The sequence below is a fragment of the Leiobunum rupestre genome, chromosome 2 (genome assembly GCF_980474605.1).
Source record: "Leiobunum rupestre chromosome 2, qqLeiRupe1.1.hap1, whole genome shotgun sequence".
Lineage (NCBI taxonomy): Eukaryota > Metazoa > Arthropoda > Arachnida > Opiliones > Sclerosomatidae > Leiobunum > Leiobunum rupestre.
The window spans coordinates 82,682,398-82,698,367 of NC_143385.1; the positions used below are offsets into that span (position 1 = coordinate 82,682,398).

The 15,970-nt window shown below is 35.4% G+C and overlaps 1 protein-coding gene across 3 annotated transcripts; it reads right to left on the reverse strand.

Moving 5' to 3' along the window:
• Nucleotides 1-2,764: 2,764 nt before the first annotated feature.
• LOC149959704 (uncharacterized) lies at nt 2,765-12,064 on the reverse strand. 3 transcript variants are annotated; one of them, XM_090166523.1, is made up of 6 exons: nt 11,793-12,064; nt 8,949-9,127; nt 7,523-7,653; nt 6,461-7,453; nt 6,266-6,355; nt 2,765-4,033 (listed from the first exon to the last, which is right to left on the reverse strand). In XM_090166523.1, the coding sequence occupies exons 2-6, from the start codon at nt 9,058-9,060 to the stop codon at nt 3,689-3,691; spliced, it is 1,671 nt and encodes a 556-aa protein (XP_090022649.1). In that variant the 5' UTR covers nt 9,061-9,127; nt 11,793-12,064; the 3' UTR covers nt 2,765-3,688. The 3 variants fall into 3 exon arrangements, with proteins under 3 accessions (XP_090022649.1, XP_090022647.1, XP_090022648.1); XM_090166521.1 differs by having other exon boundaries at nt 6,461-7,653; XM_090166522.1 differs by lacking the exon at nt 11,793-12,064 and adding an exon at nt 11,115-11,207 and having other exon boundaries at nt 6,461-7,653.
• Nucleotides 12,065-15,970: the final 3,906 nt, after the last annotated feature.

Sequence of the window (15,970 nt, forward strand, 5' to 3'; positions counted from 1 at the left end):
TTTCAAGGGTTACTTAGTTTTATGTCCTAAATATGTCACAACATTTAAAACTTGCGCATATATGATGGTTTTTGTAATGGACTAGAAGCTAAAAAAAACTTTTCCTTGTCTCTTTGTAAATGCTTATTTTTAGCTGATTTACTTAGATTGTGCTTGAGCCAATCTAAAATAATAATAATAATAATTTCACAATTATTTGCCTGAAAACATATTAAGTGGAAGGTCCCATATGCTATTAGCAAAGGGGGATAACAAATGAAGGTATCCTGGAGCACTAAATATTAAATGTGTAGACAGTTTTATTGTGCATACTTTACATTTTCTAGAGGGCTTAACGAAAATGTCCTTAACTGAGTTGCAGAGCTCAAATATATGAATTTTGCTAAATTATTTTTGAATCTCACTTTTAACACTGCACAAGTATGGATGCCAACGAAACGATCGTCACAGTTTTAATAAACAAATTTTTATTGTACAAAAGATTTTCAATTCATTTTATACACTGAAGTTTGTTTTAACTTCAATGATTCTAATTGCTTCACTTGGATATTAACACTAGAGAAAAAAATTGGTCTCTCATGAAATTTATTTATTGATTTAAATGCTTTTAAGGCCGGTTTTTATTTAGGAAAAAATTCTCGAATTGAGGGCCGACGTAAAAATTGAAACATTTGACAAGAAAATAACGTATTTTTAACCAGACAATATATTGGTGATTCCCTCATCCAAAGGAGAAAACATTCATGCAGGAGCTATTTGTGCAGGCACAATAGTCACTACTAACCAATTTCAAAATTAATTTTGTATGTTAATTAGGGTGTAAAATGCAGGTAAATAAACCTGCAAGACTCAACCATATAGAAGGGTTTTCTCTATTGCGAGTGGTAACTTTGAAAGAAAATCTGGAGTACTATCCACCTTACTAAGCTTGTCCCACCCACATTATTAACAATGGCCAACATATGACAAGTGTTTCATAGAACAGTTAAAAGATGCTCCTGTATGAAACAGGTTTGGTTAAAATGCAAAACTAATAAACTTAATGGTGAAATTTTAGAAGGCAAGTATCATATTTAGAAAGAATGCTCTCATGTCATACTTATTGTCAGAGAGCATGAAAAGTCGTGAAACAAAACAGATACTTAATGAGCATTATTTAAGTTATTGTAAACCTACCCTTCAAATTCAATGTACATTTTTTGTTTTTACTGAAGTGTAAAAGCAGCCTTACATTAGAGCCATTTATTGTCAGAGAGCATGAACATAAGGTCGCTTATGTTTTTATTGTTACGTTCTTTATCTATTGCTGTGTATTTTAAAAATTATAAGCCACACCCTGCAAAATTATTGTAGGCGCTGCAATGAACTACACACTCATTGCAATTTAAATCAATTATTTGCCACCACATACTCTTTTTACATTGAAAATGATTAAAAAGTAATATACGCCCCAATATAAAAACCTAGATAAGCATTGTCTAAAATTAGAATAAAGTATTATGGTACTTGGTAGCCATAAGCTTTTGAAATAATGGGGAGAAGCGATTCAGAATGCAACGTTCTTATGTTTAAAGCTATCACTACTTTCTAAATAATTTGCTCTACCTAAAGAATATTTGTTTTTTGAAAATTTAAAGATTGAAAATTAAATTGATATTAGTTAATTTTTATAGTGCACAGAATATGTTTAACAAATTCTCAAGCATTATTTATCTGATATAGTATTAAAAGCTGGAGTAAAAAATGGTATTGTTTCTCCTCTGTGGACACACAATATTATTGCAAAAATAATTGGATATCTCACAATTCCAAATTAATCTGAGAGAGAGAATAGGTGTTACACTGTTTTAATTTTATTTTTTAGTAAAAAGCTAATAGACGCTTCAGTAAAGAGCCACTTCACTATGCTTCAACCCCCCTATACATGGTGAAAAGGGAATCATTCAGTGTAAATCTTCCGGTTCATCAGTTACCAGAATCGTCTGGCCAAAGATGTGTATTACAATCCAAGTAAAGTTTGATATTCACTTTATAAACTTAATTTTTTTTCGGATTGCTAGTTAAATTTTTTTTAACGCAATGGTGAGAGTACCCGCAAAAAATTTTGCTTAGGCTTAACACAAGTTTTTGGCCTCTATGCTCTCACCATTGAGCCATTTTTTCCCCTTATGAAAACCACCTCTGGCAAGGACCATATAATGAGTAGCTTACTTAAAATTTTTAATGAATCCATGAATCGGTTTTATAGAAGCATCTATTAAGTATTATAATTATATGATCAGCAAAAATTTTGTTACAGGTATTTAAAAGATGGCTAAATCATTCGGTATTTGTAATTAGGGAGACCATAGTTAGACCATTTATCCAAGATGACCACCAAAACCTACTCTTAAATATTAGATCAGTCTAGAGTGGTAATGTTTTGTGTCAGCACAAGCATATTAAAAACAAAAATTGCACAAACCATGAAGGTAATAGCTCTTAGGTGACCAGTAGACTTAACTAGTATCTATGTAAGATCTAGATTGGTCGTGATGATCCTTGCAATATTTACCAATTATTACTTGTTTTTTCAAAATAATAATAATAATACACTAATTTTGGGTATAGCTTCTTGAATAACTTAAAAACCAAATATATTTACACATCATCTTTTTGTTTAAATTAAGGGAAGCGTCAGTTCCATAAGAGCAAGTCAAATTGTACATTTTTCAAAATGCACCAAAATATCTTGCAAAAATATTAAAAAATGGTTGCACAAAAATATGAAAGAAATAAATCTTAATATAAAATTATTTTTAAGGCCCAATAGTCTTTCAAAATTTCTTTTGTAATTCCATCTTTAGGTGTACTATTTTAGTGCTTGAACCTTATCTATTTAGTACCCCAAAATAAAAATATCTTATTTATCTTCTGAAGCACGAGTAATATTGCTGAAGTGGGCAGTTGCGAGCGAATAGTAGTAGTTATATACTGTAACAGAGAACTCACTTTATAGACAAGCTTTCAATGGATTAATGCGACAGCAGTGCTCCTTTCTGAAACTTCGACGGACCCAAGAATCACCTCAAATCACTAGTATCACCATGCCATTTAGACTCACGTGAGACAACTAATCGTTTATCAAGTATTACTATCAACCCCCTGCTCAAAAATTAAAATGTAGCCCAGATTCTATTTGGTTTAGATTTGTACAAAAAATGGAATCATTTTGAAGCATTTACACTTATTTTAGGTGGTATTACTGAGATATTTAGGCAGGGTGTGATGGGGGAAAAGGAATGACCTCTAGCTTTTCACTATTGGGTGCTTGCTCGTAGCGCCGTAAGCGTATGTCGTAGCTAAGCCCCACCTTGAAACAGCGGCCATGACATTTATTTCACATCACAGATCACTAGATAGGCAAAACACCACACGATCTTGTGAAATAATCACGTGACCAGCAGGGGCGTCTTAATGTCATGGATGACCTATACGCGTTACCATGGCAACGAACACAAGCCACACCCATGAGCCAGCAAGCTACGAATGCTGATAGTCACGAGAATACTCAACATTCTTAATTGGGGTTTTTTAACACACAAATAAGGCAATATATTGATAAATTAGTATCAAATAAAGTAGAGGATTAACAACTCTCCAATCAAACTTTGAAAAGCTATACATATATAAAAGTATATACTTTAAATTAAACAGAAACAGGTGCACTCTCTTTTTTTTCATATTCATCAATATACCACTGTTGATTTAAGTACACAAACCGAACCAGTAATTTGTATATTGTACTACGCGCCTTGACTTCAACATACATTGCAACAAAAAAAGCTAAAAAGAAAAGAACACCACAAACGAGTGTCACTATTTCTGACTCGGTTAGCTCTGTACGGTCTGGGTCTACTTTAGTGCCTCTGTCTTGTTTAAAGCACATAATTGTGATAGTGGCACATCCAATCATTATTAGTACGGAAATGAAGAAAAGTACATGCAACACTTTGTCTCGCCTTGAACAATGAGGAAACTGCCAGTGTCGAACCTACAAATGGAAAATTAAATTAAATAATAGTCAAATAAGCACTATAAAGTTGTTAACAGTCTGTACATAGTGTGAAGTACTCATTCAATAATAGCAAAGTTAACTTTTAATGCAATTTTGAACATAATTAGAACTAACTAAGTACTAAGCAAGAATTTTAAAAATAGACCTGTGACCTGAATAACACTATAGCTACTAATGATATTTCTAACCAATAAGGATAGCACATTACGCGCAAAGTAGTGCATTTGTAGTATTCCGGTCCGCGCTCAAGATGAAAATTTTGAATTTTATTCCCTGGCAACCATGTCACCGCCTCGCGATTTCAAATAGTCTCTCTGTCAAATGCTGACCATTATTTCCTTCGATAACGGTTGATTTTAATTAATAATTACTATATCAATTGTAAAATAAACAAAAATAGCTCGTAGCTAAAGCTATTATTTCAGTTAAACTTGCAAATTGTTAGGCCTTAACATCGTAGATTTACCAATTAGTCCCGATCTCTGCTCTTAGATGGCGCCACGCTCTCCACGATTTGAGTGAGCATAATTCTAGTTACGGTTTATTTATTTTCAAAAGTCGTGTTATTATTTTTAAAATGTCGCATTTTAGTTTCTATCATATATCTACTTTATTTAGGAACTAAATTAACCAAATTATCGAAAGCAAAAGTTTAATATTCACGTATTTCATAGAGAACTATTTTTCATCGTGGCGGAGTACAACCGATACCTTTTTGTCCCTGTAAAGAGGCGAGGGGGAAGTCATTTCCGAAGCCCAAAAACTTTACCCCTCAAATAAGACGTCGTGGGGTTGGACCCAAGTGACAGACTTTCTCCCCCTATTTACTTTTGCTTACAATTAGCCTTTTTTTAGGCTAAATCAAGTCTTTTCCCCAAATATCTTCCCCTTTCTGTATGCTACTTTTGATGATATCAATGGTTCACTAACAAGGAGAGTACCCGAGGTGTTTATTGCCGATTTAGTTCAAAGTCGGCCATAATGTAGACCTATATGAGATATGAAATTCCCCAAAAGATGTTGCACTACCCATTCGATTTGCCATGGCAACCAAAAATGTTTTTGACCACTTACAACCAAAATAAGATTTTTACCTTATTTTACCCAAAATTTCTTACAAATTTACCCTAAAAATGTTGAAATTTACCTAAATGTGTGTATTTTTTATTATTTAATTTTTTAATTTAATTTAAAAAATTTAACATTTTTGGGTATTTTCACATTTTTTTGTTATTATTTTTGTTGTGTCATAGACCTTGTCACGTAGATAGCGTGGGTATTTTTTATTTTGGCCGCAAATGATTACTTAATTTAATTTAAAAAATTGAACTTCTTTGTGTATTTTAACGTTTTTTGTTATTATTTTCGTCGTGTGTTCGCCGACACTTGCAGTTTCGGTAGCCCACACCACGTGTTGTTCACTCCAAATAATTTTCACGTGATATTGCGCTACTTTCTTGTTGTTATTTGCGTTGTTGATTCACATAATCTCCACGTGACATTCCGCGAGTTTCTAATAGCGTTTTCCATTGGGAACCTCCGAGTGTGATCCTGATTTGTTGAATTACGTCACTGCTCTCTGTAGGAGGCGCTCGGGAGGATTCACCCTGGTAACTCCCAATGAAATACGAAACGTTTTCGGAGCACTTTTCTGGTTCCCTCAGACTCTTGAGTTGGGGCAGCTGGGAGCACTCCGGGAGGGAGTACCTTGGTCAATGGAAGACGATCCTCCCTCTCAGAGTTGCCCCTTTTTTACGATTTTGATTTTGGAGCACTCCGGTAGTGCTCGGAGGTTCCCAATGGAAAACGCTATAAGAATCTATTATGTTTCCCACACCCGACAATACTTGGTAGGTTATGCCTAGGTACTGTCCTCACGGTTGCGTTATAGAAGGCCCATCGCTTTTTTAGTATGCGCCCCCAGCACGAGAGCGTAGCGAACGTTCGGCGCCAATACTTATACTAACACGAAAAACTGTTCTTTAGCAATTTTTTAAAACACACGAACACACGACAAAAAGAATTTCAACAAAAAATCTAGGAACTTGCAAAAATTGCCAAAACTTTACAATTGAACTAAAACATTAAATCTTCATTTGTGGCCCTAAAAAAAATACCATCGTAATCTCCGCGTCAAACTCTATCGTATCCGCCGAAAATAATTATAAAACAAGATGGGTTGCTGTAGTTTACTTTTGGCGAACAAACCTTGAATTTCTTGTGCCAGTGATATTGGTACTGACATAATTCACAGCTGGGAGGCTTCCTTGATTTTTTGCTTGATATTTCGAGCCAGTGCTATAAATAATATACATTAAGTACGTAAATTATACTTATTACCAGTAAGTAATATTATATATGACAATATGAGAACTGTATAATTCACGAGATATATTGACATACCATTAAACAGCCACAATGAATAAATTGCATAGTTCCGGAACAACGGCATGGTGATATTAGTGGATCTCCATCTTTGGATGTCATATGACAAATTTTACAAATTGGAGCACCCGCATCAGTAACAGTGCTGGCTAAACTTAATTGAGCAGCAGAAGGTGAAAATGGTAAAGATTTATTGAGCAATGGTGCTGATACTGTTTGAAGAGTTAATTGATAGTCTAAGTTATTCAAACAATTGTTTGAACTAGAATACACATTGCTGTAATCACAGTTGATGTTGCACGTTTCACCTCTATTTACTCCACTAATCACTTCTTCATCACTTGATGATTCAGTTTCAAAAACTGACAAATTTACCCTAGGCGTTAAAGTATAGCTGTTAGGTTGAAGCTCTCCTTCCACTGATGAATCATATTTACCACTTTCCCGAGGAGGCTTACTTCCATTAAACGTTTCAGAGTCAAATACTTGATCTAAACACGAACCAGAATACATGGTTGAAAAATTACAATCGTAATACAAGGTTGGAGTGCTATTTGCATTACAGCACGGTAATTCTAATTCAGTGGAGCTTTGAAGGGTTCTAGGATCCAGAACTCTATCATCTAAGTTTTTAATAGTAGAAAGACAAGACACAATATTATTTTGTAAAGTTGGAAGATTTTTAGCGGTACAGTCCAAACTTCTACATTTAGTTCGAGAAAACTTCCATCTTTTCAGTTCTTTATCCGAACACGTACACATAGTTGACGGATCGTGTGCCAAAGCATCATCCTCTGTAGTTAGTTCGATGAGATCAACAGATTTATCAAGTAACACTGAGCAACCACCACCTTTAGATGATGATGCTCTAGCCTGAGAACCATTATCCGCAGGTACGGATGTTCCTCTGTAAGTCCTATATCTATGATCTACTTCCTTCGGAGTACAGTACGGATAGCTTGACTGCTTAAGACTAGATGAAGAGAGTGCAGAACGATCATCACCAATTGCCTGTAATGGCAATACATGAATGGAAGGCAAATCGCAAGTTGGTGCGTGATAAGAATGCTGATTCTTTACAGTTATGGATATGTTTGCCGAATTTGATGGACAATTTGGTAGCATTGGTGAAGTTTCACTTGAGTAATCTGGCTGATTTTGTCTTGCATCTTCCCAAACATCCATATCACAATTTCTGTGCTTGTAACTGCCTGTAAAAAAACTACATGATAAATGTAATTTTTAGATGGTATTAGTCTAAGCTATTCGGATTAGACACATTTTTGCAACTATAGACAAGTCTGGGGCACCTAAATCTTTTCTACAGAGATGTCTACAGATTTATAGGTTTTTAATTTTAACTGTAAAACGTTACACACTTTTGACTCAAACATCTAAGGATATGGACTAAAATAAATACCCATTAAAATTATACTAAATAAATTCAGTTTATATATGAATATTTTGAAATAAAAAAAATATTAACTCTAACAAAAGTGTATAATATTGTTACTGAGAGCTATTCACGGGCTTCGTCGCCATTTTGCGTCCACTTGCTAACGCGTCACACGTAGCCTTGACAGCGCCTCATAACTTTGCGTTGGAAATAGGACTTCTTACCTAAGGTCAAAGTGCATGGCTTTCCACCCCTTTCAAATAATAATTGACAGCGCCTCGCTAGGGGAAGATTTTCTTCTTGTGATGATGTCACTCCGTTACTAGCTCTCAGTAAAATACTCCCGAAAGTGACAAACTTATGGAACAATATTATAGACTTATGACTCTAATAATAGCTCTAGCAACAAAAGCGGCAACTTGAGTGACAAATCCTGCTCAAAAAGCACCGACATTGCAGCTCAATACATTAAGCATAATATAAGTATTTTATCAGTGGCGTAGCTACGGGGTAGTCCACCCTGGATGGAACTTTTTTCTCAATACAGAAATGTATTGAGAGCAGCAGCATAACTGTATTTAGGGCCGACAAACAGTTGCACACAAAAGTGTGTCTACTATCTTCTCTTCTGCACATTTAATTTTTACTGATGACCATTTTTTGAATGACCAGACATATTTGGTGGACTTCAGAAAAATTCATTAGACATTATTGGGTGCTTGTTCGTAGCGTCGTAGGCATACGTAATAACTAAGCCCCACCTTGAGACAGCTGAAATTACGTTAATTTCACATCACAGATCACGAGGTAAAACGCCTCATGATTCTGTGAAATAATCAGGTGGCCTCCATGGGCATCTTAATTATTGTCATGGCTGACCTATACGCGTTACCATGGAAAAAAACACAAGCTACGAATTTTCACAGTAAGCATTTGCTAAGGCCTAGAATTGATAATTTGATTTAAATTGTATTTCTTAAATCACTCCATACATAGCCATCAGGTACTATTACCACTAATTAACTGACAAACTTATGGAATATAATTAGAGATTTATGTAATAAACCCACACAGTACAGAAATATCAATACAATATTAAGGTACACAAACCACAATTATTAGTGTCTACACTTTTTATTTGATCAGCTGATGTTTCGTGTTTCATGCTACCATCTCCAGTGCATTTTGGCCCTCCATCATTTTCATGTGCTCCAGCTGTCATCTTCCGTGTGATGAAAACTCCTCAATGAATTTGATTCCAATGGTTGTTCATGCATCAATCCAAAAACCTTAAAAAAATTTAAATCAATTAAAACAATATATACTATTACTTATCAATTGTTTAGAAGAACACCATGGCAGTTGAAATCATGGATAAGTTTAACAAAAAATTATAATCAGCTAGACTAACATCCAAGCCATCTAGGGACTTTTAATGCCTTTAAATCATGCAGTTGGGTCGCTATTCCCGTTAACCTCTATGGAACTCCGTAGAAAACCCCTTTAACCAGTGGAGAGATAACTTTCAGACTCAATGCAGGAGTTGTTAGTTTTAACCCAGTGCTACAAGCTGGGATCGAATCCGCCTCCTCTTGCTGCAAGGTGAAAGTGCTAACCACTCTCCCTTAACCCCACATTTCTTTGTTAACTTGAATATACCTCAAAGAGAAAAATATTTGATAAGAAGAAGAAATCTACCAGTAGAGGGATTTCCATGGTGAAATTTTCACACAATATAGCTACGGACTATACTTTTATGTAATTCCACACAAAATAGATCAAGTGATAAGCACATTGTGAAAAAAATAATGAGAGGTAAATAACAGTTTTAAATTGACCCTCATAGGAGGATGGTGGAAAGCCCTTCAAGGCACACAAACCAACAGCTCCATACACTACACTAACTATTAACATTAAACCTCAACAAGTTTTTATAGAAAGTGGAAACTAATTTAACCAGTGGGGAGAGAGCTTGCAAACTCAATGTAGGAAGTGTTGTTTAGAGTTTTCATTGAGTACCCCAAGCTGGAATAGAACCTGTCTCTTCTTGCTGCCAGGTGAAAGACAAAGAATTACCCATTTCAGTTTTATCTATCTGAATTATTACCCCACATCCTTGATTATATCATTGTTTCCCAATAGTGTGCGGATTTAGGCATGGTCTTTATAGGCTGCAGCCCAGGGCCCCTTCACAGTCAAAAAAATAAAACCTTAACAAATTAAAAAATTTAAGAAAAATAAAATTTTTCATTTACCCTGCAAAATGCATATGATATCCCCAAACTTGAGTTAATTGGATAGGCCACAAACAGTGTTAGTCCAGGACCCCCAAATTTAACAGTTCACCCCTGGTTCCAATAACTTTTTTGACCTAGTTCCAAGTAAATCTTTTTTTTAACTAAATTATAATGAGTGGCATGGAGAAAGCTACATGTAAGAACACTGAAACTAGCACCGTTGGTGTTGTACAGCAGCGATACAGGAAGACTTTCTTTGAACTATATCATGCCACCTTTTCCCCCCTTTTGTCATTGTCACGGTGCAGTTTCGACAAATTTAGTTTTCCCCACACCACTTCTGTTGTCTTTAACCTTCTTAATTCTAATTTTCAGGAATATAATACACTTTCCTACAGTGCTTAAGATAGTTTTGCCAATTTTTATATAAAAATTTAATAAGTTATAGCGTATTAAAGCAAACCTCAAGGCACAAAAGATGTGGATTTGCTCAAAACTAGCCTTGAGTTTTAGCTTTGTATCTTATTAGCTAACCAGTTCTGACAACCGAATAATTGGCTATGCGCAAATGTTATCATTTCTGAAAGCGATTACTTTCTTTAGTTTCTATTTTGCTCAATAAAGAATTTGACGCCCTATCACATCAAGACCATATGTATTCGGCATTCAAGTGTCGATTAGATACATATAAAAACTGGGGCTGAACTGTTGTTCATTTCAGCATTACTTACAATTAGCCTTTTTTTTTTTAATTTTATTACTGTCGCTTCATATGTATCTTTTTTTTTGTGAAATTCTGTTTTTTTATTTTCGTTTTTCGGGCACTATCATTGTATCAATTAATATATGTATCTTTTGTATCGCGTATCAGGGCCCAATAAGTATACAGCTTTTTTATCCTGAATTAAAAACATTATTATTATTAAGTAAGTTAAGGTGGGCAGAAAATGCTTTTCGAAATTGGCCACGATAAGGGTTGAGCTTTAAACGCTCAGCGAGGCATTTCCAAGCGTAAATGTGTAGCTGAAGGAAAAAATACTTCTGTAATAAGCGATGAAATCCAGGTAGGCTGAAATGTTTTTTATCCTTCTGCCTTGTGCCAAATTCAGATGCATAACGCCTTTCACACAGGCATTCCTACTATTTTTAATGGTAGACATTTCATTCAAAGATTTTGCTGAACAACTCACTGAGTAACCTTGAGAAAAATATCTATCATAATCCCTGCAATATGCAAAAATGAGGTGTCTGACTCCTTTACACTTAAAATCAAAATATTTTGAAGATAGAAAAAAAAATGTACCAAGTCTAGTCAAGCTGTTTATTGCTATTCTTAAATAGTAGGAAGTTTTAACATTTGTAAAGCAACTGTAACACAAAATTTTTTATTCATTTATACTAAGTATAAATAAAATTAGGTGGAAGGTGTTCATTGTGGAACATTAAAAACTTCGAAGTTCGAACCAATGAAAAGTTTTATTAGGAAATTTTCACACTAACAAAAGACTTAAGTGAAAAATATGTATTTGTACTGCTTTATAAGTTGAAAATGTTCCATATTTTAAAACGAGACCACCAACTACCAATCCTGAAGAGTCAAACTATTATCCAATAATGTACATTAAATTACCGAATCACCTCAGCTTTGATTAAAATCCATAAGACCAAACCAGCTGATCGAACCCCGAATCTAACGTAAAATTCAATATCAACTCACCAACGAAAATCCCAGATTTTTGTTAGTAAGAAATGCACCGTGAAAAATAGTTACGATAAAATACAATTTAAAATTTTAAAAACGTCATTGAGCTAATTATTTCGCAGTGAAACAGGGTCGTGATCACGTCCACCAATATTCACAATCACAACAAAAACAACCAGAAGAGTTACCATGGACCAATATACTGTATAATATGTTTGTCCACGGCCAAGCTGACGAACGTAAAACGCATAAGCATGGCCAGAGCCTAAAGCCCTTAACAACAACGGAGAGCTTTCACCTTATTGGTCGAATGAAAGAGAACTTAAACAAATGTAACCAAGCATTAGGGTCACCAGATCGCGAAAATCGAGTTATTGTACGATTTTTCGATTTCAGAAAGAAATATCGTACGCATGAAAATGGGCGGTATATTTGAATTTTGTCGGATTATATCAACTCAAAGTTATTTCATGAGGAATCAAAACTTTTTATAAACGTTAAATCTATTGTTGGTGTACCGTCACGTAGACGTCACACTTAGCTCGAGATTAGGTCCGAACCTGTCTCTGACGTTATAGATCTCGCCTCAATCGACTAGAGTAAAACCGCAAATGAAACTTCCCATTGTGAGCGCGAATTTTTCATGAATAGGTAAAAGCATGTGTGACGTAGCACTGCCATTACTCTATACCATGAATTTATTCATTTTAACCTTGAATATTGAACTACATTAGGTAGTCTGGCCTCAGTCGCTAGCATAGAAATCTCATAGGTAACTAGAATGCTGCCGTGTAACTGGCAATGGCCCAAAGAGCGGTTCTGCCAAGAATTTAATGTCACCGGAGAGAATGACGTCACCTATCTATAGTAACGGAACCAAGGAGGATTATTATCCTTCTTGGCGGAACCACTCTACGGCCTCTCATTGGCTGAAGGTTCAAGGCGAACTGGCGTCAAGCTCGGCCGTAGGCGGCAGCATTCTAGTTACCTATGAGATTTCTATGGTCGCTAGGATGGGAGGGGCTTAGTTATTATGACGTTGGTCACGCGCCACCACCCAAAAATTGTATTGAAGGGCAAGGATTTGAAACTTGACTAGATTTCAGTGCCAAGGTTTAGCTCAAAATTTAGTTACTAAAATCTTAATTCTTAATAAACATCTTTTTGATTGAACGAAAATAGGTAAGAATATTAATAATAAATTCCTTTAATTATGATTATCAAGTTATTTGGTTAGAGTACAGGAATTTTTCTAAGAACCACGAGTCATTTTCTTCGCCGGTTAAATCCCGTAATACCCGAAACGTTTTGCGGATCGAGTCAACGACAAATGCTTGCGCTTGGTTGTTTTTCGTCTGCTCGTAATTTCAATTTTCGCAATGGCGTTTTCTATTGGGACTGCTCTGAGCGTGATCCGGATTTGCCTTCTACGTCATCGCTCTAACACGGAGAACTCCGCTAGGTGCTCGGAGGACTAGACTTCCAGCCCTCCCAATGGAATACGAATTTTTCTCGGAGTCACTTTGCTTAAAAATTGCTCATTTTTGGTTGCCCCGTCCCTCAAGTTGGGGCAGCTCAGATCAATCCGCGAGGGAGCAACAGTGCCAATGGAAGACGTGCCTCCTTTTTGGAGTTGCCATTTTTGTCCCAATGGAACACGTTTTATATTTAGGAGCGCTCAGAGGACTCCAATGGAAAACGCCATAAAAGGAAGTGAACAGGCAAAGATTTGCTATGATCTCGATCTCGATCCGTTGATCTATGGAAATCGGGAGATCGGCTTAGGTGATCTCGGGGCACCCGAGAGCAGGAAATGGAACACTCGAGCAGATCCGAGCACACAAATGGAACATAAAATGTTGATCAGAGCGATCTAGAGCAGTCAAATGGAAAATGCTATTAGCAAAAGTCTGATAAGACTTCATATGAAGTCTTACCAGACTTTTGATATTAGTGCTTTGAACATTTTCTATCATAAAATGGGGTGATTTTTCAAATAAATCACTGTTTAATCATATTGGCAATAGATTTGGCGATATTAAGAAGAATAAAATATAGATATTTATTTTTAAAAAAGGACTATAGTTTTCAAATATTATTATTTGTTATTTAAATGAACTTGAAATAGACGCTTCAATAAATCATCCTCCAAGGAAATCGCCAAGAAGTAATATTTCAGAGAGCCAGGACTTGGAGGGCACTCTTTATATAGTGCTTGTCAAATTAATTGAAATTTTTCACCCTTAACAAGCGTTCCCCATGGCTTTCTTTTTTTAACCAGGTAGCTTTTTTGACATATTACAGCTTGGCAAAAACACGACGTTCTGTTTACAGGTGAAAAGTTTCCATTATTTCCACAAGCACTATTAAAACAATCCCTTTCTGGTCCTGGCTCTCGGAAATATTCCTTCTTGTCGATTTCCTTGGAGGATGATTTATTTAAGCGCCGCCGCCTATTGACATATTATTATTTTGTTTTAAAAAGTGCGTTTATTTTTATAGTGAGAGCGCATGGTTACAAAAAACACCCGATTTGTTCGGAATTAGTATACAGCTCTGAAATTTGATATACACGTTCCTAGAACTATACTCTCGACTACCTAATTTTTATTTTTCAAAAAAACCTACTGGAGAAAAGTTTATAAGCAAAAAACCGGCTTGTTGCCGAGGGCGCGCGCATCTTCGTTTAACGGTGTTTTTCAAATTCAATTATCTAAGTTTCATGGCCTCTCCACAACTTTGAAAATAAAAAATGCTTAATCGCGTGTAGCTCGGTTGGTGAAGGTTGGAAAGTTGTGAATATTTTTACGGTGATACGAGTCATGGTCATTGTAATACCAAAGAATATAACTTTACCACCTTTACCACCCGAGCTACACGTGATTAACCATTTTTATATGTAAAATTGCGGAGATGCGGTGCAACTTAGATATATTATTTCAAAAAACACACACATACGAAGATGCGCGCGTCCTCGGCAACAAGCGGGTTTTTTGCTTATAAACTTTTCTTCAGTAGGTTTTTTTGAAAAATAAAAATTAGGTAGTCGAGAATATAGTTCAAGCAAAAGCAACATAAGACCCAAAAGTTTGTCAACTCTACCTTGGGGCTCTTTAAAATATTTACTGAGAGCTAGTCTCACAATAGACTACATAACCTACTAGTAGGAATAGTACTAGCAACTTTATATTTAGTGTAGGTCTGGCGCGATTTTATCTCTTCGATTTATTCTCCCGTAGACATACGTTCTAAAACGCCTCACATTATAGTGCTTGTTGAAATATTGGTAAATTTTCACTTGTACGGTATGCAACAAGTGTTTCCTTTTGACCAGCTAGGTAGCTTTTTTGACCTATTAAGGCTTCGCAAAAGCACGACGTTCTATTACAGTTGAAAAGTTTCCATTCATTCAACAAGCATTATGTAAACAGTAACTTGCATGTTCTGGCTCTTGGAAATATTACTTCTTGGCGATTTACTTAAAGATGTTTTAATTAAGCGCCTATTGATCTGATAATATCTTATTTCCTCCAGTCAGATAAAGCGGCAGTAAATTTTTGTCAGAGGTATCGCCACCTGCCAACTGTGTTATAAATTCAAAGTGTGGAAGCTGTCTGCTCTTTCAAAATTATTTCAGTTAAACAACTGAAAGTTTCAGCCTAAAAAATTTAAATCCAGAAATAGTGTACTATAGCCTATATCCTCGCACATTTTGTTGATAACTTGATAGCTATTAAAAACCGTTGGCGCAATTTCGTCTAAGTTTGAACTCTAAAACTCGCCATTTTAATTCAAAAGCGCGTTAATTATTAATAGTTTGAAGTAGTTTTCTGATATTCTTTATGACGTACCACGATTTAACTAAAATACAGACTATTTTGCGGTTTATCAATTAAAAAATATTTGTTACTTTTGATATAAAAAGGCTCTTCAAATTTAAAAACTGTATCAACTCAACCCGTTTTAAAACTTGAACTTGAATTAGGTTCACATGGATACTTTGTATAGTGCTTTATAGCGTTATAGCAATCGTACGGTTCGTACCCCAAAGAGGAAATATTTTATTAAAATATCTCACGTTTTAAAACTAGCCCACTCTAGAATAAAATTTAAAAAAAAGGTAGCTGCAGGGGGTCTTCAATCATCGGTGAACTCTTGGAATTATTTCGCTCGCTCATCTCAAACCCGGAACA

What these genes read in the sequence shown, in the direction of transcription:
- LOC149959704 (XM_090166521.1), bottom strand. Translation starts at nt 9,060, where the DNA reads ATGACAGCTGGAGCACATGAAAATGATGGAGGGCCAAAATGCACTGGA. An exon ending in TTCATTGTGGCTGTTTAATG is followed by an intron (nt 6,356 to 6,460) that starts GTATGTCAATAT and finishes TATTATTTATAG; the next exon opens with CACTGGCTCGAAATATCAAG. An exon ending in ACTGGCACAAGAAATTCAAG is followed by an intron (nt 4,034 to 6,265) that starts GTTTGTTCGCCA and finishes TTCCATTTGTAG; the next exon opens with GTTCGACACTGGCAGTTTCC.